Genomic DNA, 23,504 nt, shown 5'->3' on the forward strand with positions numbered 1-23,504 from the left:
TATAATATCTTGTAAGAAAAGGATAGGAAATAGAAAAAATATCTAAAATGAAATTATTTGTGTGGTATTTTCCAAATATTGAATTAATTGTCTATTGTTCAGCATATCCCTTAAGTTACTTAGTCATTATTTTCAGCACTACATTGAGAACCAACTAGCATTGAACTTAGTAGAATTTAGTCCATAACTAAATTCATGAAAGGTTTTATTTGTATACATGTTATTATTATGTCAGCAAAACAATATAACAGATCACAGATTAACAAAAAAATATCTGGGTTAGCAAAACAGAAATACAGTATTCATTCATTTAATGGTGGTTCTTAAAATAAGCCGCAGGCTCTGAACAGAATTAAGAATCTTCATTTACCATAGTCAAGAACATCTTGAATTTTAAAAAGTATCAAATCCAAAAGGGATTTTTATCAGGAATAAATAGAAAACAATGTCTTCTCTTCTAAACTATATTCCATTATATATGGAATGATCATATAGAAAAGTAGAGGTGTAAAAATAAGGTACAATAAGAGAAAAAAAATATTACTCACGGTAGGTAGCTGACTAGACAGAAGGTGCCCATCTTGGCTCAACATATTGGATACCATGATAGCAGGCAGATCCATATTCTGGTAGGAATATGCTGGTATCAGGCTATTTGGGGGGAGACTGTGGCACAGTGAATGATATCCAGTTTCATGATCCACCAAGTGAAGGAGGGATGGATCAGGGAGATTAGGAGGCGTAATAGGAGGGATTTCATAATCTTCATTATTTTCATTCTGACCATTGTATGTCTAAAATAAAAACACAAACACAACAAAAGATAGTTTGACAACTTGTCATATATTCTTTTTAAAAAAACATACTTGTTTCTCCAAAAGCTATTTAGAAAAGGTAAGTCCTTGACTTAGGACCGCAATTGAATTCAACATTTCTATTGCTAAGCAAGACAGTTGTTAAGTGAGTTTTGCCCCATTTTGTTATCTTTCTTGCCACAATTCTAAAGTGTGAACCACTGCACTTGTTAAGTTAGTTTCATGGTGACTAAAGTGAATATGACTTTTTCATTGACTTTGCTTGTCAGAAGGTTGCAAAAGGTGATCACAGGACACTGCAATCGTCATAGTTGCTAAGAGTCCAAATTTTGTTCACATCACCATGAAGATGTTGCAAGATCATTAAGTGTGAAAAAAAATGTTCATAAATTAGTTTTCAGTGCTGTTGCAAGTTTAAATGTTCACTAAATAAATATTTGTAAGTCAAGACTAGCTGTAGTAGACAAAATTTATATACTTTCCATTCAATACTGTTTTGAATAATAATATAAAGGGCTATATTATCTGAGTGAGAAAAACCGGCTGTTGACTGTTACTCATTTTTAATTAAATATTAATATGTACAATAACTTATGTATTGTAAGTTCATTCAATACAATGATTTATTTACTAAATAATACCATAATTTAAGCCATCATGAGCATCATTATGAGAAGTGACAATCAACGAAGAACCTATAACTTTAAATAATAGTGTATTTTAAGACTCTTTGTTCTTTGATTCTCTCATATAAGCTACTGAGGTCTGGAAAGGTTTGAGCAAAAATTCCAAAAACTGTGATAACCAATGAGTTGTTCATATTTCAGTTGCTCTGAGAATAACTTAGTGTGGCAGTTCTTGAGGCTCTGAATCAACAGAATACTTCTGAGCTGAAGGAATATTTAATTCTGAGATATTTAATTTAAGTTGCATTGGTCTTTTATAACGCAAACTAGCTTCTTATGGTCTATTAGATGAATGCCTCATTATAAGGTCAGATATGTAGACAGAGAATAAAAGATATGGGGGATTGGAAGAAACAGAAATCAATAAAGTTTGCAAGATTAAGAAATGTTCCATAGTTTTGATGCAATTTTTCAGGAAGAAGACAAGGGATCCGGTTTTGTAACAGCTTTTTAATAGAAGACTGAATATTAATAATAGATTAATAATATTTGTTTTTTATTTTTTTGTAATTATTTAATTATATTTTTCATAAGACAATTTTTTTATGAGAGTCTAAAGCAGAAAAAGAATCCATTTCTATGGGACAAATTAGAAGGTATAATTTTACTTTTATACCGCAGAGGTTTCAATTGAATTCAATCCAAAAAACAAAAGAATTTCTAGAAATACAATACCTAATTGTGGTACAGTAGTACGTCGTGATACGAACCCCTCATCATACGAACCTTTCGAGATACGAACCTGGGGTTCGGAAAATTTTTGCCCCTTCTTATGAACTATTTTCGCCTTGCGAACCTGCCGCCGCGAACGCCGAACCCGGAAGTTTGGCAAAAGTTTGGGTTCGGGAGGCCGCCGAGAAGCACCACCGCCCAGCTGTCACCTTCTGAAACAGCCAGGGGGCTTCTCGGCGTTCTCCCGAATGCCGAACCCAGAAGTTCGGCAAAAGTTTGGGTTCAGCATTCGGGTTCAGGAGGCCGCCGAGAAGCACCGCTGCCCGGCTGTCACCTTCGCAGAAGAGCCGCGGAGCTGTCGGCCGGTCGGGAGGCTCAAACAGAAGTGAGGAATCCCAATAGGGAATTCCATGGGCGGAGCTTTGACGTCACGGAGACGTCCTTCCTGGCCGGCCGAAATGTGGAAAAACTGTAACTCAATGTTGTATGGACAGTTGGTGGAACAAATCATTGCATGGCCAGTTCTTGGAGAAGATTGAAGGAAAAGTGGATAAAGAAAAGACCTGGTCATGGCTTACAAGTGGAACACTCAAAAAGGAGACAGAAGGACTAACACTCAAAAAGGAGACAGAAGGACTAATACTGGTGGCACAAGCATAGACACGATATTGTGGCACAGATGATCCACTGGAACTTGTGCCAGAAATACTATCTACCTGTGGCAAAGAACTGGTGGGATCATAAGCCCAAAAAAGTGGTCGAAAATGAGCAAGCAAAACTACTGTGGGACTTCCGACTGACCGAATTCTGAAGCATAACACACCAGACATTCTGATTGTGGAGAAAAAGAAAGCATGGATCATCGACATCACAATCCCAGAAGACAGCAGAATTGAGGAGAAGCAGCTAGAGAAATTAATGAAATACGAAGATCTAAAAATTGAGCTGCAACGACTCTGGCATAAGCCAGTGAAAGTGGTCCCAGTGGTACTTGGCACGCTGGGCGCAGTGCCAAAGGATCTCAGCAGACATTTGAAAACCATCAGAATTGACAAAATCTCCATCTGTCAATTACAAAAGGCCACTTTACTGGGATCGGCAAACATAATTCGCTGCTACATCACACAGTCCTAGGTGCTTGGGAAGCACCCGACCTGGTGATGAAATACAAAATCCAGCATAGTGATCTCGTTTGCTGTGTTGTATTGACATAATAATAATAATAATAATAATAATAATAATAATAATAATAATAATAATGTTATTATTGTTATTATATGTTGTTGTTGGTTGCTGTTGCTGTTATTGTTTATTATTATCATTATCATTATTATTATTACCTAAGTAAAGCTACTAGTGGTGCTCCAGTTCCATGAAGGGATGAGATCAGAAAGCACAATTTTTTCAATTCAACTCACCTGAATCTACATTGCCCTCTTGGTAATGTTATGAGTTTTTGTACTGTGGGTTTTTATTTATTAATATTTATTGTATTTTGTGTTTTGCTTTATTAGAGCAGTGATTTTCAACCTTTTTTGAGCCACGGCACGTTTTTTATATTTACGAAACCCTGGGGCACACTGAGCGGGGTGGGGGTGGGCTAAAAAAAGTTTGGACAAAAAAATTCTCTCTCTCTCCCTTCCTTCCTCTTTCTTTCTCTCTCTCCATCTCTCTTTCTTTCTCTTCCTTCCTTCCTCTCTTTTTTGCTCTCTTTCTCTCCCTCCTTACCTACCTCTATGTCTTTCTCTCTCTCTCCTTCCCTCCCTCTCTTTCTCTCTCTCTCTTGCTTTCTTTCTCTCTTTTGCTCTCTCTCTCTTGCTCTCTCTCTTGCTTGCTTTCTCTTGTTCTCTTTCTCTCTCTCTTTCTTTCTCTCTCTCTCTCTCTCTTTCTTTCTCTTTCTTTCTTTCTCTCTCTCTTGCTTTCTTTCTCTCTCTGAGCTTCGTGGCACACCTGACCATGTCTCGCGGCACACTAGTGTGCCACGGCACACTGGTTGAAAAACACTGTATTAGAGAACTGAGAATACTATGGACAGCTAAGAAAACAAACAGATCAACACAGAGTTTTCACTTGGGTCACAAATGACCAGGCCCAAATTTTCATATTTTGGACCCATTAGAAAACATCTACCTCTCTGGTCTACAATGCAGAGAAAGGTGGAAGGAAACAGAAGAGGAAGATAACCAGCAGCAAGGTGAATAAAAGAAAAGGGAGAGCTCTAAGAATGTCTATGTCTATACATATGTGTTTTTCCAATGTTTTCTCTAGCTTCTAGCATGTTGTTTTACACAGAGAGCTTGGAATATGGATAAAGAAAACGTAAAGTAGAGAATAGGAAGTAAATAACTGAATGGATGAGAAAGAATTTTTATTATGTTTGAATACTAGTGATATTCCAAAATATTATTTTGTTAAAGATAATTGCCATTAATTTGACTTCCACCCAAATGTCCACAATTCAATCAAGTGACACATGAATATAATGCTGTCTAAAACTACATACAAAAAATATTTAATATTTATTTATTCAATTTTTTAATGCCGCCCTTCTCCTTAAACTCAGGACGGCTTATAGCATGTTAGCAATAGCAATTTTTAACAGAGCCAGCTTATTGCCCCCACAATCCGGGTTCTCATTTTGCCCACCTCGAAAGGATGGAAGGCTGAGTCAACCTTGAGCTGGTGATGAGATTTGAACCACTGACCTGCAGATCTCACAGTCAACTTTAGTGGCCTTTAGTACTGCACTCTACCAACTGCGCCACCTCAGCTCATATTTAAGATATCAATTCAAATAAACAAAATAGATCTAGGATATATAGTCATAAATATAGAGGGCAATGTATTTTTACTTAAAATGCTGAATATCAGCAATTGGCAAGTTTCAAGGCAGATTAAGCTTTTTCAATATATATTACCATGCATAAAATATGTCTGGCCAAAACCAAAACCAAAACCCAAACAGTTTTGCCTGCCACTTGCAATGGGCTGCAATAAAATAATTCTCCCTGTGTTTGGCTGTTATCACTGTGCTGCACAATGCCTCTAACACAGATTGAGGCAAGTAAGAGTTACCTTGGGAATTGTCTGCCCTCAGATTCTGTCAAACACACACGTATAGCATATATAGTGTATCCTCCAGGAGCATTTTGAGCAGCCTCCGAAGGTGATATGTAAACTGTAAAGCAGTGGTAAATTCATTCCTTAAATAAATTTCCAGGTGGCACAGATTGTATATATTTTATTAGCTGGCCGGTGCGATTCCATTTCTTTGAATGTGATCAAAGTTTCTTTCATTGGCTGTCCAATTCATCACCATTAATTATACCAATAATTAATTATATCAATCAAAATAAACATGACTGTTTTATTTTACCATTATATTATTTCTATCAAATTTTATTTTATAATATTTTTGGTGTTGTTTTTTTTAAAAAAATTCTGGTAAGATTTTACCTTCATGGTCTTCTAAATGGAATATTGGTCACTGAAGGTAATAACATAGAAACATAGAAGTCTGACGACAGAAAAAGACCTCATGGTCCATCTAGTCTGCCCTTATACTATTTTCTGTATTTTATCTTAGGATGGATATATGTTTTTCCCAGGCATGTTTAAATTCAGTTACTGTGGATTTATCTACCACGTCTGCTGGAAGTTTGTTCCAAGGATCTACTACTCTTTCAGTAAAATAATATTTTCTCATGTTGCTTTTGATCTTTCCCCCAACTAACTTCAGATTGTGTCCCCTTGTTCTTGTGTTCACTTTCCTATTAAAACACTTTCCTCCTGGACCTTATTTAACCCTTTAACATATTTAAATGTTTCGATCATGTCCCCCCTTTTCCTTCTGTCCTCCAGACTATACAGATTGAGTTCATTAAGTCTTTCCTGATACGTTTTATGCTTAAGACCTTCCACCATTCTTGTAGCCCGTCTTTGGACCCGTTCAATTTTGTCAATATCTTTTTGTAGGTGAGGTCTCCAGAACTGAACACAGTACTGTATTCCAAATGTGGTCTCACCAGCACTCTATATAGCGGGATCATAATCTCCCTCTTCCTGCTTGTTATACCTCTAGCTATGCAGCCAAGCATCCTACTTGCTTTCCCTACCGCCTGACTGCGCTGTTCACCCATTTTGAGACTGTCAGAAATAACAAATTGACTGATTGAAGTAATAGGCATGCTAATAACACCCAGAGAAAATCTGATGCACAGAAAGTTTTGCATACATGATGTCACTACTCAGATTCCATATGGGTAACCACAGGATACAAGTGGCCCTCTGCCATTCTCCTGGCCATCTGCCAGTGTGTGAAATCCTAACTTTTTTCTATCATTTAACTGATCAGCCGTCTGCTAGGTAGCGAAAATCATATCTGTGGTTTTCCCACTGCTAATACTCCAGAAACAACAATTTTGGTAATGATTATTGAAGAGAGGACATTTTTCTTCTCTTCTCTCCCAGCAATTTTTTAAGGAAAGATCATTATTTCTCTGCTGACATAACAGAGATACAGCAAATTTCCTCATAATGGCAAAAAGAAAATAATGTCTATCATCTCTTTTAAAGTTCCTGAGTGTGTTTGCAAGTGTATAGATAGAAAGAGACAAAAATGGCTGTGGTGAATGGATTATGGGATGTATGTTTATATAGTGTAGCCTTTTCCAGCTGCTAGGACCCAAACTGTTTCAAAACTTCCAAATATTATCAATGTTGCTTAGAGGGATACAAGGTTTCTGTAAAAATTGATCTTTCAATATGTGACTTGGAAGCATATTATAGTATACATATATTATTTTGCTTAATTAACACTAAGTCCACATTTGCCAATATGCCCACACACATACATACATACACATACACGTTAAGTTCACTTACAAAGACCTGACTTATAGATTTGCCTTTAAGAAGGTATAATTATCTGCAGATCTTTTTCACTGGGACTTCTAAAAGACATACACTGTATCTTCTGGATTTTACTGACTATTTGAATTCGCTTTTTATTGATCCAATTAGTTGATAATTTAATGAAGTATCTTTTTTTTTTCTTCCAATGGTAATATATGTTTCAGCCAGCTTTAAAACAATAACAAAAAACAATAAAATGCTTTTAGAGTCTACCATTAGTATAAAGTCATAACAACAAACCACAGATGCAATAGTTCCACTTGAAAACCTCATTAAAGGTTCATCTGCAAAAGCCTTTCTGAAAATATTGCTTTTAATCCTCTCTACATGGTTGCATGAGCCTTTAATCTAAGCCTTTATTTTGTTCAAATCTCTCCTGTTATACCAGCTTCAAAAGCTTTTCTGCATACTGCATATTACAGAATGTAAAAATCAGCAGGAATAAAGACAAACTATTAGAATCTGATTCAAGAATGCAGTCCTTAAAATCTTTAGTATACATATTCTAGAGCCAATGTAACTTTCAAGATCAGCAATATATCACTGGCACCTACTTAGTATCTACCAGGATTCTTGTACTAGATGATCTTTTTCCATCTCTAAATATATTGATTTGAAGCACAGAGAAACAAATTAGTATCTATATTATCAGAGAAAATTTTTAAAAAGGAAAGATGCAACCTAGTATGCCACCTTCTGCACCTCAAAAAGGAGGTGGAGATATATTTTTACCAGCTACTTCCATCATCATCATCGTCGTCGTCATCATCGTTGTTGTTTTTTTTTATTATTATTATTATCATCATCATCAACACAACACAGCAAACAAAATCACTATGCTGGATTTCCCAAGCACCTAGGACTATGTGATGTAGCGGCGAATTATGCGTGCTGATCCCAGTAAAGCGGCCTTTTGCAATTGACAGATGGAGATTTTGTCAATTCAAATGTCCGCTGAGATCCTTTGGCACTGCGCCCAGCGTGCCAAGGACCACTGGGACCACTTTTACTGGCTTATGCCAGAGTTGTTGCAGCTCGATTTTTATATTTAACTAATTTCTCTAGCTGCTTTTTCTCAAATCTGCTGTCTCCTGGGATTGCGATGTCGATGATCCATACTTTCTTTTTCTCCACAATCAGGATGTCTGGTGTGTTATGTTTCAAAATTTGGTCAGTCGGAAGTCCCACAGTAGTTTTGTCTGCTCATTTTTGACCACTTTTTCAGGCTTATGATCCCACCAGTGCTTTGCCACTGGTAGATAGTAGTTCTGGCACATGTTCCAGTGGAACATGTTGTTGCTGCTGTTGTTATTGTTGTTGTTGTTGTTATTATTATTATTATTATTATTTTGCAGTTGTGTGGAGTTTTCTTTACTTGGCTCAACTCAAGTACTGGACAAAATAGAAAACAATTAGATGTGAAATAAAATCAAGGTTTTATACATGCAAAAAAACCCTTCCACTAAATAATATGAAAAGCATCTGGGAATGTAACGCAACACAGCTGGAGTTGGGAAAGACTAACAGTAGAGATTCCAGTAGTAGGAAAACCACAAGCGCGAAACCACACTCATTATTATTCCCTTGAAGATGCAATAAAGGACAAGTGTCATATAGGAAAAGAAAAAGTGGATAATCATGGTTTTTTGCCTCTCGTAATATTTCCAGGAAATTCAAGGATGGTATGGGATTTAGAAAAGATAAAAAGAAATGGTTCTTTGTATTACACTTTAACAAATGGTGTAATTTATACAATAATAAGAACAGAGTTGAACACAGGCTGATTGGGTTTAAAAATGAGGCTTGATAAATTAATAGGGGAATAAACTTATAAAAGTCTACCAGTATTGCTAATTCTGTATAATTTTCATAATAGATAATTTATAATTCTCAGGGGTAGTACAGGTAGACCCTGACGTATGACCACAACGGGATCCAAAAATTTTGTTGCTAAGCAATATCGTTGTTAAGCGGATCACCCCAAATTTTACGACCATTTTTGCCATGGATGTTAAGCAAATTGCTGCAGTTATTAAGGGAATCCTGAGGTTGTTAAGCAAATCCAGCTTTCTCTATTGACTTTATCAGAAGCCAGTTGGGAAGATCACAAATAGGTCACATGACCTTGGGAGGCTTCAAACATTGGTTGCCAAGCACCCAAATTTTCATCAGGTGACCTTAGAGATGCTGCAATGGTCTTAAAGGTGTGAACTAGTTATAGTTCATTTCTTTCAGTGCTATGGTAACCAGCGCTAAATGAATGGTTATAGGTTGAGGACTACCTGTAACTGAATGACAAAATGATACTTTATTTGTATCCTGCCTAGGAGCTTCCTAGAGAAGTCTTTGGAAAACCACTGGTCTCCGATGCTCTTATGTACTTCCTGGGGAAGGACGCAGAGCAAATAGCCATTCCGAACAATACCATCCACATTTAAAACCTCTAGACCAAAGTTGGTCCATCTGCATTCCAGAGCAACATGTGGGAATTGCAAAATTACTCCTTCTATGCCATTGTAAAGCTTTGTGACCCCTGTCCTTTTTTTGCATCTGAATACTCTAATTCCAAATTAATGTAATCTTGTACAAATCTGGCTATTCTTGTCATCTCTTGCTCAATAACAATAAAAACAAATCCCTTTTTATGCATCAATACTCCTCACGTGTAAAATGGGTAGTAAATGAAAAGTCCTTTCAATTCTATAGATGAACAGTTCCATCAAGACAGACATTGTGTGCAATTGTTAATCACAAAGAACATTACTTGGCCAGGCAGGAATTCAAGAAAAATGCTCTCCTTAGAAACCTGACAAATATCAAGTGACCCCAATTCTCTGTCATGTCATGTTCACTGTGATTATCTGCTGGGATCCTGGAAGCTTCAGACAAACATTGATTCAAAGAATGTTATTCACAGTTAGAAGGATGGAGATTTTCATCATTATTGGAGGTAAATATTTGCCCTGTCAAATAACATTCAGAACAAATATAAGTTTAAGAGAGAAAGCAGCAGAGAAATTGTTTCTGGTGAACTGCAAGAAAAACAGACGAAGTAATATAAATGGAACAGAATGAATCTAACATCCCATTCTTTCTTCTTCTGCAGATAATTACTGGCCACACAACTTTTGCTGCATAACACTACAGGCATTCTTTCAAAAATTATATTTTTGATGTGTCATACCATTAATAATAAGAGAGTTAATTAGGTCTAGTGGCTAAGGTATTAGTCTAGAAAATAGGAGAATATCAATTCTAGTCCCACCTTCACCATGAAAGTCAACTGGGAACAGCCAGCCAATTGTAAGGCATTCAATGAACCCTAGTTAAACCAATCATGGCTTAATGAAATATGAATTATAGGTCACAGACTGGTAGCGACTCTTCAATATTTTAGGCATCAATTTTTTCCAGCCACATCTTAAAATCATAAGTATTGGATCGGGTATAATTTGTATAAAGACATGTACTTGAATTTTGTACTTTCCTCCACCTAATTGGAAACATTATCAAGGGCTATAGAATGCATCCTCCTATAGTTCAGTACAGGAATCCATATAACTTTTATTTGGTTTTATTTTAACAAATGTATGGATCTTTTGATGTTATACAGCCCATATCTAAACACTCCTAGAACTCATCAACTACCACTTAATATAATTTGCATGATTTGAGGACTTGGAATTTTTATTCTAAATACAATTAGCCCATGCTGGGTAATACCTTGTCTAACTTTTCAGGGTTCCCTGTTTTGAGGAGTCTAATGTTCTAATTTGGAAACTGCATACAGAAGATTACATTGGTTCAAATGCATGTATTTTTCTAAGGTCCCCATTAATTATCTGGCAGCTGTTTCCTGTGAAGTCGCTGAACAACAAGAAAAGCCAGGAGTAGCATAGCACTGTTTTTCCACCAAGAATATTTAGCTGGGAAATAAATATTCTCATTTGTTGTAGAGGACTGCAGGAACTCCCCCCCACCTCCAGTAAGTGCAAAAGATGCAATTTTGGCAAAATATATTTTTTTCTCAATCCAATATGATATGGCCATGTGTGTTTCCTTCACAATCTGGTTGCACAGCCTCATGTTGTTTTGGTGTTTGATGGATTGTGTGCTTGTTTTTTATATATATTGGGGTTGCTTTTATGAATTTTTTAACCTAAATAGGCGTTGATTGCTTACCTGAACGCCTCTTCTCGTACGGTGAGCGGGTACAGCAGTCACATGGGTTGCTCATGTCCAATCCGGTGGAACTGAGCCTAGTATTAAAAAAGCTTGCCGGATCCGCCCCTTCCCCAGAATTCGCGAATCCATAGACTAGGCTCAGTTGTGAAGCTCTGTAGTGTTCAACTCTCATTGTTAGAGGAAGAAAGATATAGAAAGGTAAAGAAGACACATACAAGGGCGGGAAGTGACTGCTGTACCCGCTCACCGTACGAGAAGAGGCGTTCAGGTAAGCAATCAACGCCTATTCTCCGTACTGAAGGAGCGGGTCCAGCAGTCACATGGGACATACCCAATAGATGGTCCCTAGGGAGGGATTAGCTTGCTATCGTGTGAGATAACGGATTGGAGTACCCTTCTGCCGAAGGCAGCGTCCGCTGAAGCGTAAGAATCAATCTTGTAGTGGCTGCTTTGCAGACCTCCTCCAACGGGGCTTGAGTCGCCCAAGCGGCCGAGGTGGCTGCGCTCCTGGTGGAATGCGCTGTGATGTTCCTTGGAACTGAGAGGGAGGCCGACTCATAGGCCTTAGATATAGTCCCTCTGATCCAACGGCCTATTACTGTTGAAGACACTTTGGCCCCCATGACTCTGGGATGATAGGCTACAAAAAGTGCTTCTGACCTCCGAAAGGGTCCTGTGCGTTGGATATAGATTCTCAGCGCTCTGGTGAGATCCAGGGTGTGCCATCTAATTGCCAAAGGATGGTCTCGTTGGAGGCAGAAGGAAGGTAGGACAATATCCTGAGATCTGTGGAACATGGAACTGACCTTGGGTAAGAAGGTGGGGTCCAGTCGCAAGACTACCTTGTCCTGATGGAATTGGCAAAGGTCCTGCCTGATTGAGAGGGCAGCCAGCTCCGAAATGCGTCGAGCAGAGGTAATAGCCACCAGAAATGCTACCTTAAAGGATAGGTACCTGAGGGACGCCGATTTTAGGGGTTCGTATGGTGCCTGCGTGAGGGAATGGAGAACCCGTGGCAGATCCCATGATGGGTACCTGTGGACCTTGGAAGGTCTGAGGTTGGCTATGCCCTTGAGGAATTCCTGAACTTCAGGGAAGGATCGGAGAGGCTGTCTGCGGGGACCTCCTAGGACAGATGAAATGGCTGCCAGATGACGCCGGAGGGTGCTGGTGGAAAGTCCTTTATGGAAGCCTTGCATAAGGAAGGAAATTATTCTGTGTATGGGGATGCACAGAGGGGAGAGACCTTCCTGTAGACACCACTGGTGAAACTTGGACCACGTGTGGTCGTAGATTCGATTGGTCGAACCCCTTCTGGCCTTTAAAATGACCTCCACTGAATCGGGGTCATGACCACGCAGCTCTAAATCTCTCCTGATAACAGCCAGGCGGTGAGGTGGAACCACTCCGGGTCTGGATGGAAGGAGGCCCCCTGCCGCAGCATATCCCCCGAAACGGGGAGTCGCCAAGGGTCCTGGACGGACAGCTGTTGGAGATCCGCGAACCAGGGCCGGCGGGGCCAGTGAGGGGCGATTAGGATTACTCGGGCCCTCTCGGTGAGGACCTTGTGAATCACGTCCGGGAGGATTGGAATTGGAGGAAATGCGTAGAGTAGGCCTGGAGGCCATGGACTCCGGAGGGCATTGATTGCTTCCGCTCCCGGGGATGGAAATCTGGAATAGAAGCGAGGGAGTTGGGCGTTCGCATTGGTCGCGAAGAGATCCAGAATTGGTAGGCCGAATCTGAGGGTGATTTGATGGAACAGGTCTTGATGGAGGTTCCACTCTCCTGGGTCTATCGTTGCCCGGGATAGCCAATCCGCCTGGACGTTGAGACTCCCCGAGATGTGATCGGCTAGGAGCGACTGGAGATGTTTTTCCGCCCAAAGGCCCAGCTTGAGGGCCTCCCTCATGAGAGCCTTGGATCTCGTGCCCCCCTGTCTGCAAATGTGGCTTTTCGTGGCAATGTTGTCGGTGAGAATGAGAACGTGCCGGTTGGGAATGCGAGGAGAGAAATGTTTCAGAGCCAGGGAAACGGCTCTTAACTCTAGCCAATTGATTGGCCTGGAAGCTTCCTCCGGGGACCACGTGCCCTGGGCTATCATCCCCTGGGCGTGGGCGCCCCATCCCGATAGACTGGCATCTGTGGTGATGACAAATTGATCCGGGCACCTGAACGGGGATCCTCTGTCCATGGCCGGAGACTTCCACCACTTGAAGGATCTGCGAACACTCAGTGGGATGACAATGCGTCGATTTGAGTTGCTGTGCCCTGATCTCTGAAAAGGTAACAGGAGCCACTGGAGTTCCCTAGCATGAAGGCGAGCCCAGGGAATGATGCCTATGCATGACACCATCTTCCCCAAAAGGGAAGATAGGGTGACTATGGAAACTGAAGAATTTGATAAAATGCTAGAAATTAACTCCACTATACTGAGTTTTCTCTCGGGAGAGAGAAAAACCTGGGAGGAATCTGTATCAATAATGGATCCCAGGTGAGAAATGGATGTGGAGGGTTGGAGGTGGCTTTTATCAAAGTTGATGGAAAATCCATGGTCCTGAAGGACTGACATGGTGACAGAAAGGTCTGTTTTCACCTTCTCTAGGGATTTCCCATGAATCAAAATATCATCAAGATAACATAAAATGTGGATGGGAAACGCCCTGATATAGGCCGCCAGGGACCCCAAGAGCTTTGTAAAGACCCGAGGGGCCGAGGAAAGGCCAAATGGCATCGCCCTATACTGGAAATGCCTGCCTTGAAAGGAAAAACGTAAAAATTTTCTGTGGCATTTGGCTATAGGAATGTGAAGGTAGGCCTCAGTGAGGTCTAAGGAGACCATGAAATCTCCCGAGTGAATGGCGGCCAAAATAGAAGACAAGGAGTGCATCTTAAACTTCCTATATTTGATGAATAAATTTAGTTTCTTTAAATCCAAAATAGCTCTCCAACCTCCGGAGGACTTTGGAACCATAAATAGGATGGAGTAAAAACCTAGGCCCTTCTGACCGGAAGGGACCGGTTGAATGGCTCTGATGGACAATAGATGAGAAATGGCCTCCTCCATACGGTTACAATCTGAGGATGACCTGGGAGAAGGGCAGGAAATAAAACGTTTAGGGGGAGGAGAAATAAATTCTAAAAGAAGGCCTGTTTGAACAGTGTCAATGACCCAAGGGTCCTTGGAAGTGAGACGCCAATTAGAGGCGAAATGAGCTAGGCGACCCCCTATGGGAATAGAGGTAGGGTTACCATCTAGGTTTTTTTGAAGCCCTGTTAGAGGAAGCTCCCCTTTGGAAGCGAAACCCTCTACCCCTGGAGTTCCTACCTTGGGAACGAAAGCGGGGGGAATACTGACCTGGAGATCTCTGGTAGGAAGCCGCTTGATCTTGCTGGCGCCCTGGGCGACGAAAGGACTGCGTTTTGGTAGCCTTTTTTGTGGTTGGACCCAAAACTTTCTTCTTGTCCGTGGTTTCCGTGAGGAGTGGATCCAGAAGATCACCGAAGAGAAGGTCGCGCTTTAAGGGACCCTGGGATAACTGCCACTTCTGGCGAACTCCCGCTTGCCAAGGGCGAATCCATAGGAGTCTTCTTGCCGTAGTAGAAGCTGCAATAGACTTAGCAGAGAATCTAGTAGATTGCAAGGTGGCATCAGCCACGTACTGGGCAGCTGCAAAGACCTTGTTGAAGTCTTGTTGACCTCTCAAGTCATCGGGAGGAATATGCTGTTGAAGTTGGCGAAGCCACAGCAGCATGGCTCTGGAGAAAAAGGAAGCCGCTGCAGAGCTTTTAGTGGCCCAGGAATCAGCGGTGAATCCTCTTTTGAGCATTTGCTCAATGCGTTTGTCCTCTGGGCGGAGGACTTCCTCCGCCTCGCCTGGCACAGCCGCTGCCGAGTGAAGAATCTTGACAGGTTCATCCGGTTTGGGAAAGGATAGAAGCTCTTCATAGGAAGAGGAAAGTTTGTACAACTTTCTGTCCTTGGTGGAGGGATTAAGGCCAGAGGCTGGAAATTCCCACTGTTTGAGTAAAGCATCTTTAAACAACTTAGGCATAGGAATTACCTCGTTATCCTCCTGTTCCTCTGTGAAGTAAGGTAAATTCTCCTCCGGGGGATCAGTGGAAGTGGAGGCTTGTTTCTCCTGGGCCGCTAATCCCGTAGAAATTCTAGCTTTGAGGAGGAGAGATTTGAATAATTGAGAAGGAAAAATAGTAATAGGAGGAGGAACCTTTATTTGGGACTCCTCATCATCTGATAGGCCTTGAAAGGCATCCTCATCATCCTCTATATCCTCATATTCATCCTGGGAGGAATCTGAATCATCCTGAATAGGAGCTCTGACCGCTGGGGGAGAACCCAAGGGGCGGGAGGAGCGAGAAGGAGGAAGAGGTAAGGGAAGCTCATTGATGGTGGAGAGTTTGGCATCAATGGCTTTGGACAACACAGCAAAAATAGACTGGAACTCAGGAGGTAAACTGGAAATGTCAGCAGAAATGGCAGAAGAATCCCTAAAGGCCTGGGAGGATCCTGGCTGGGGGGAATCTTCAATAATATCTGGTTCCTCTGGACCTATGCCCCATAGGTTAGGTTGGGGTCTGTCTAGGTTTGGCTCATCCAGAGATAACACAGGGACCCCAGAAGGAGGCAGGCTAGAAGCCTCTGGGGGGTCTTGACTACTGATTACTTGGGCCTGCACTTTCAAACGTTTTGCTGATTTGTCATGGATTTTTTGTAGGGCTAGGTCCCTTCTCTTCTCGGCCCTGGTGATCTTGGTCGAGGGGCGGGCCCCTGGAGAAGAGGAGGAAGAGGCCTGGGGGATACTAGTAATCTCATCGCCTGTAGGCCTGGCCTCTCTGGGACCTTTAGTTGTGCCTCTCTTGGGAAAGGTAGCCATAGTCTGACAATTAACAGAAGACAAGGCTGAGCCAATAACTGAATAATAAGGAGAAGAATTTCAAGGACTTCCCAAGAGGAATGGATCCTGCTTCGAGGCCTCGAAGCTGCTGAAACTTGAGGACAATCTGGGCAAACCCAGAGTTCGTGCCCCCAAACCCAGCGGGGCCAGCCTCCCTAAACTTTATAATTAAGTAAACCAAGGCACTCTGGTTGGAGGCTTAGCCGGTGGAGAATTTAGCCTGGGACCCCCAAGGCCCGCTCCGGGATCCACGCGGTGGACTGAGGCCTACACGGCTGGCAGGGGGCCAACACGAGAGGCCTAGATTTAAAAAGGGCGCGAAGGCCTTCGCGCCGAAAAAAATCGCTCCGTAAAATTTCTTAAAGGGGAAGCGATCGACTAAGTCCAGGAGACTAGAAGGCGTCTCACTCCGCAGGAGGTATTTCTTAAGCCCTTAAGTATTTTTGTATACAATAAATAATCAATAATTCAATAGGTAAATACTTGCACCAGGACCTCCAGGCCAAAGGATTAGAAGAATCCACAAGCGGCCGCAGGAATCGTAACCGGCAAAACCGCCGGGGGAAAACGAAACCGCAACTTCTCCCAAGGAAAAAAGCCTAGCCGCTTTTTTACTTTTTTTCTTTAAAACGGCTGGCGCAATAGGTGCAAGTAAATAATAAAAGACAATAAATCTTACTACTTTTTGAAGGAAAAGATCGAAGGGAAGGTGTTAGAATGTTGAACGAGCTATCACAATACAACCGCAGGATATGCGAACTGAGCGAATTCTGGGGAAGGGGCGGATCCGGCAAGCTTTTTTAATACTAGGCTCAGTTCCACCGGATTGGACATGAGCAACCCATGTGACTGCTGGACCCGCTCCTTCAGTACGGAGAAACTGTAATTAGATTGGTAAATATTAGATTTGTCACTATATACTGTTTTTGCCATTGTTGTGAGCCGCCCCGAGTCTGCGGAGAGGGGCGGCATATAAATCCAATAAATCTAATCTAATCTAATCTAATTTATTTATTTATTTTGTCCAATACATAATGAAGGTTATAGAAGATATACTCGTAGTAAAATATATATATAAAACTCTGGCCTTTCAATTCTGAGAATGATAAAGCAGCGACTTCCAGAATCATTCAAAATAACTTTCACTGGAACTTTAATGGGGAAGTTGAATTGAGTAACTGGGATATCAACTTATAGCAAAAGATAATAAATTGTAGCCTTTTAAACTGCTTCCCAATTTCCTCTCCTGGTCTTTCCCCCATCCCCATTTTTCCCAGAGCTGAAATCCTGTCAAATATAGTAGATAGCATAGGTCTATAATTTCTTATTATGTGTACAGCAATTTTATGAATTCAGTGGGGAATGAAATGCAATTTTGTCAGACTTGTCTGTGTTCATAATGACCAAGTCAAATTAATCATTGTGGAGAATAGTCCCGTGTCAGCCATTTAAGAGATTTTTTAATAGAATTTTTCTGATTCATGTCTTGCAGTACATCAGATCTGTAGTATTGCACCACTTCTAAAAATCAGGGCAATTATAGCTTCTTGTTGGCTTGTCATTTTCCTAGAATAAAAATGTCCCTCTAAAAGTCACACTGTACATAATCCAAAATGAAAAACTAAACTTTCGATTAGGCTGTATCTAAAATTTAATGTTTTTAGAGACACTAATTTACAAGCAAGAAATAGAATGCGGTATAACAGGCAATTGTAGCAAAGGGTTGGTTTCACATAGCGCATACCAACTTTATGTAGGTGTAGTCAATTCTTGCCTTTCATTGTTCCATAAGAGTTAGGGGATGCCATAACACAATTTACATCCACATATTTACAAACAAGTGTTCAGAAAAATCCCACAAAAGTCTCAAGAGAGACTTCAGGAAACTCTTGATTTCCAGCTTGCAATTACCACCAAAACAAATGTGCCACATTTATTGTATCCTGTGTATAACAGCAGTTATATGGCTGAATTCCAGTAATCAAAGAATCTAGCTGTAATTGTCAACCAACATTTTCCATTTATGTGTCTAATAAACATAAATATCAGAAGAACAAAAGGAGACCTAGTGGAACAGAATCATTAGAGATCAGTACCTACAGCACATTTAAATTTCATACTTATCTCAGAGCTTTTTGGCCCTTGTTTGAAATAATGTTATTGATCTCTTTGGTTGAACAAATAAAAAATAAGTGTGATGCTTTTTTTCTTTTTATACTGTATGCTACCTGTTCTGCCATGATCCCGACTTGTTTTAAAACAAAATCTCATATGATATCTAAAAGAGAACATTCTGGGAAAATGTCAGTTTAAAATCTTAAACCAGTAGCTGTTGGTTGCCAACAGTTCGATTCTCACTGAAGGTTTTTACTTCTGAGGTCGGTAAAACGGGGTCCTCATTATTGGGGAAAATATGCTGACTCTGTAAACTGCTTAGACAGGGTTGTAAAGCACTATGAAGCAATATAAAAGTATAATCTGAAATAGTAAGTCTCTGGAATCAGCTCCCCCAGCCCCCACCCTCCTCGCCTTCCGCAAGAATTTGAAATCCTATTTATGCCGTCAGGCTTGGGGTTAGCCGCTGGCCAACAAGTATATTGTATGTTTCTTGTTTGAATGTGGATGAATGATTTTTAATTTTTCAAGGTTTTTAGAATGGTTCTTAGATTAGTTATTTATATTAATTGGATTTCAGATGTTCCATTGTATATTGTTTTTTTATATGTTGTGAGCCATCCCAAGTCCTTGGAGAGGAGCAATGTACAAGTCTAATAAGTAAGTAAGTAAGTAAGTAAGTAAGTAAGTAAGTAAGTAAGTAAGTAAGTAAATAAATACATACATACACACAGACACACACACACACACAAACAAACAAATAAATTAATTAATAAAAATGCTATTGCTAATATTCACCATTTACACCAACATTACACAAAAGTCAATATTCAAATTCAGGGACTATTATGCAAATAGATATTGGTGAAGCAAATTACACCAAAAAATGTAGTATAATATTAAATGTAATATAAAAGAGGTACACTAGATTGCTATCAATATTTTGTACAGCTTCTTCACTAATAATATTTTGCCAATTACCAGCAGGCTATAGTGTATAAGTTGAAGTCTTCTTGAAAAAGATTTATAAAATAAACCCCTCAAACCTTCAATATGTATGAATACAGAAGAGTAATAATTAATCTGTGCAAACATTAACAATCTAAATAAATTGAAATGCCTTTAGCAAGCTTACAGTTGAGTTGTCAAGAAGCTAATTCATCCTTTTGTGAAACATGTTCTAGAAGTGGAAGATAGGTGAGTGGCATTACAAAGAAAGCTACATTTTCTCCACCCTGGGGTGGGACCAGCTTGGAAATTGGGTTTGTCCTTAACCAATCATCTTGAGGATCGAGTCAATCTCATTTGAATAATTGCTAGGATCTGCCTTGAGACCCCCAGATTCTGACTCGATCCTTCAGAAGATAGTTGTGGCAGGACTCCCTCCTGAACTTTTTCTCTAATTTGACCTTCTTTCCTTTTTCTATAACAGCCCTTTTTAGGGCTCTCGATTCCAGCTTCCTATAACTCCAAGGACACCTCAGAACTTCTGAGCTGATCAAGAGATACAGGCAAGCTCGTAGCCATTTGGCTGCCGGGGGTCCCCTGCTCCCCCCGCTTCCTTCCATCTGTGTCCCATGGGATTTGCCAGAGCTATGGGTGCTGCTGAGTCAGCTCACGGCACTTGTCAGTCAAGATAAAGCAGCTCCAGTAAAAAAAATTAAAGGGCAGCACTTTCGGACAGGCGCTAGAAGAACCGGGCGCCCTGCAGGAGGGGGAAAAAGAGTCTCCCCAAAGCAGCGAATGATTTGCATCTGCTCTTCAGTATCCTGGCAACGCCACGCCACCCATTAAAGACTGTAGCGCATATGAAGGGGAGCACCGCTGGACTCGGGTCGCAGTGCTCATCTAGAGGATGAGAAACCAGAGAACAAACGCATCAAACAGGCATGGATTAAAACTCACCAATCTGCAGGATGTGGTGGCCATCACATCTGCCCACCACATTTTAGAACTTTCAACCCTTTCAGTCAGAGGGGACCTGTGTGTCTTCCAACCAGACAAGGTAACTCTCAGACTTGATCCTTCCTTCATTCCCAAGGTGAATCCAGTCTTTCATTGATCACAGGAGTTCATCCTTCCTTCTTTCTGTGTCTGTCCAACCCATCCTTCCAATCAATGTTGGCATATGCTGAACATATGAAGAGTTCTAAAGACCTACCTAGACCATACCAAGGACCTCAGGAAATCCGAGGCTCTCTTTATGGGATTCCATTCTTGCTCCCTGGGGAATCGAGTATCCTCAGCCACCATAGGGCAATGGATCAGAAGCGTCATCACCAAGGCCTATGAGATAACCAGCCTTCCAACTCCAGCAGGCATCATGGTACATTCCACCAGGAGTATAACCATGTTAGCGGCTTGGTCCACAAAGGATCTTTAGAGAAGGTCTGCCAGGCAGCCACGAGGGCTTATCCTTCCCAGTTCATCAGTCATTACAAAATTGACTTCCACGTGTCTGCGGACACTGCCTTCAGCAGTAGAGCACTACAGAAAGTTTTGGACACTCATTGAGTGCATAGGACACTCACTCCTTCTTGCGATCTCTGCTTTGGTATGTCTCACTCTGAAGGCTGGTTCCACCCCAGGATGGAGAATAAATGTTGTAATCTCATCTACTGGAACCAGCCTTCATTCCCACCCTTGTTTTCTACCCCTGTTTTTCTCTATCACACACTAATTTTTGTTCATATCTTGGCAACTAGCCACAGGTAAGGGAGACCACACAGCTTAGAGGATACCACTAAGCTGCCATGCTTGAGTCTAGTCTTCAGGATTCATCAGATCTAGGAATCTCAAGGCAGATCCTAGCAATTATTCAAATGAGACTGACTCAATCCCCAAGATGATTAGTCGAGGACAAACCCATTCTGAAGCCTGGTTCCACCAGATGAGAAGAGACATTCAGGTAAGATTACAATGCCTATTCTAAATATTATCAACAGCCCTGTCCAGAAGGTATCCAGAACTGCATATTTTAACTAGGAGGCAACAACGGGATAATCTTTGCCAACCAATAGTGGTGCACTCTTATCTTACTGTCACCAAAACTGTCATCAAAACTTCTAGGAGTCCCCAAAATTACAGAATGCACTTTTGGCGGGTGGGAAAATCTATACAGAGCAGATCAAGTCAGATTGTTTATTTAATTTTTTAATTGAATTTCCACCAATCAATACATATAAATTCCAAACACTTCCTAATTGTTGGCCCAAGTTTTCACAGTATCTTTGACTTTTGTTTAAAAAGACAGAGAGCGCCAATTGCAATTATGCCCACATTATGAGGAGATCCAACTCCACATGTTCTAACGATCCCTCCAAACAGCAAAAAGGATCAAAACAAAGCCTGAGTCATTCTGCAAATCAATGGCAAGATTGTCTGAGCTTTAAGGACCATGTTCTGGACATGATTAGAATTATTTTTAAAATAGCTTTTCAAATTGAAATCCAGAATGACAACATGATTAATTGCACTGAATATCAGTAAGATTCGTCCACTAAAAGAACCATCAGTTACACATTTCCTTTATTCAATTCCTATTACATATGCTCCAACAAAGTCCATTTCTACGTTCAAAATCAATTCACAACTCCAGCCTCCCAAAAAACATCAATAAGAAAAGCCTGTAGTTTTGTAGGGACCAGCATTCAGAATAGCACTCAAAAATATTTGATTCGACTTCTATGCCACCCAATCCTGCCCAATGTGAAAGTTACCTTAGTTCTGATATTCAGAAATATGCCCTAGAACAGTTTCACTATTTGTGGTATTTCTCCATCTGAATATTTACCACATTTTTAACAAACAGAAACTGAAGTTTAATCCAACTTTTGCAACTTTTGCAGTAGAATTTAAATTTACTGACAAAGAAATAAAGAGAGACTCCTGGATTAGGGCTGAAAAGCAAAAGCAGAAGCAGTATGCTGCATCCCATATTTGAGTAGACCAGGTTGCCCTGATAGGTCACACTGGAAAAACACTTTTGCAGTTAAAATTTAACAAATCTGCAGGCAGAGGTGGGTTCCTCCTGGTTCAGACCACTTTGCCCAAACTGGTAGCGACCTGCTGGTGACATCATGATGATGATGTCACATAACTGGTTTAGTCAATGCCAGCCCATGGGTGCCACCATCTTTTTTTGTTGGTTCTTATTTGTTTGTTTATTCTGGTTTTTTTCCCTTCTGCACATGTGCAGAAGCCAAGTTTCTGGCACTGTGCATACAGTCACCTTTTTTTTTTGGCTTTTTTTGTGGGGGGTTATTTTGTTGAATTTTTTCCAGGTTTTTTCCCCTTCTACACATGCATTGAAGCTGAGTTCCCAGCACTGTGCATACGGTCGCCGTCTTGTTTTTGGCTTTTGGGGGGAATGGACTTTTTTTGGGCTATTTTGCCATTGCGCATGCAAAGCAGCCATGAAACATGGCCAGGCGGTACCGTAGGAGACAAACAGGCAGCGAGGCAAATTAGAACCCACTCCTGTCTACAGGGCATGAAAATCTTTTTAGATCCAGTAAGGTTGAACATTTCAACAGCAGTTCCTCCAACTTGTTTCCTGCAGGTTATGAGTCGAAGAAAATCTAAATCCTACCAGTCTGCATGTCCATATATAAATCAGTATCATTCTCAGTGACAAACTGAGTTAAGACTGCCTTCTCATAAATTCAATCCGTTTTAATCCCAATTTATTTTTTTGTTTCCAACAAATCAGATACATTAATCCTATAGACAATTTATAACACTGGAAGGTATTATTCCAAAGAAATAATAGCCTTTTCTCTAAGTCATCATGTCATGTACAGCTGAATTCATCCCAGTATCACAGCATTTATACCATTTGCAAAGCAAGCTCCTTTTTGTCTACCCAGAAGCAGAAAAGACAATTACAATTTTCCTGCACCCCACTTCCACTCTACAGCACTGCTTTCCCTTCAACATTTGATGGTGCCTGATTAGCACACGGTAGTAGATCTCAAAGGAAACTTGCATAATGTGGCAGAATCTAGCACCTCCCCCAGGGTGCCCAGCTGCTGCAGAAGCAATTTCACAGCTCATCATCCATTATGAGATTAAAATAATTTTTTCCTCCCATGAAGTATTAATAAATTGTGCAGGCAGCTCAAAGTTAATGCCATTTACACAAATGGTAGTGAATCACCCACCTAGTTATTTCTTAATGGATTGTGTCTGGGCTGCTCTTC

At 40.7% G+C, this 23,504-nt stretch overlaps 1 protein-coding gene across 2 annotated transcripts in view; it reads right to left on the reverse strand.

Moving 5' to 3' along the window:
* The window catches only part of TOX2 (TOX high mobility group box family member 2), a 239,110-nt gene that overhangs the window by 115,566 nt on the left and 100,040 nt on the right, over positions 1–23,504 (reverse strand). For both annotated transcript variants that reach the window (XM_070744877.1, XM_070744880.1), the window contains exon 2: positions 549–794. In XM_070744877.1, coding sequence (XP_070600978.1) covers positions 549–794 — 246 coding nt within the window. The remainder of the gene's footprint in view (positions 1–548; positions 795–23,504) is intronic.

Source organism: Erythrolamprus reginae, chromosome 3 (genome assembly GCF_031021105.1).
Source record: "Erythrolamprus reginae isolate rEryReg1 chromosome 3, rEryReg1.hap1, whole genome shotgun sequence".
NCBI lineage: Eukaryota > Metazoa > Chordata > Lepidosauria > Squamata > Dipsadidae > Erythrolamprus > Erythrolamprus reginae.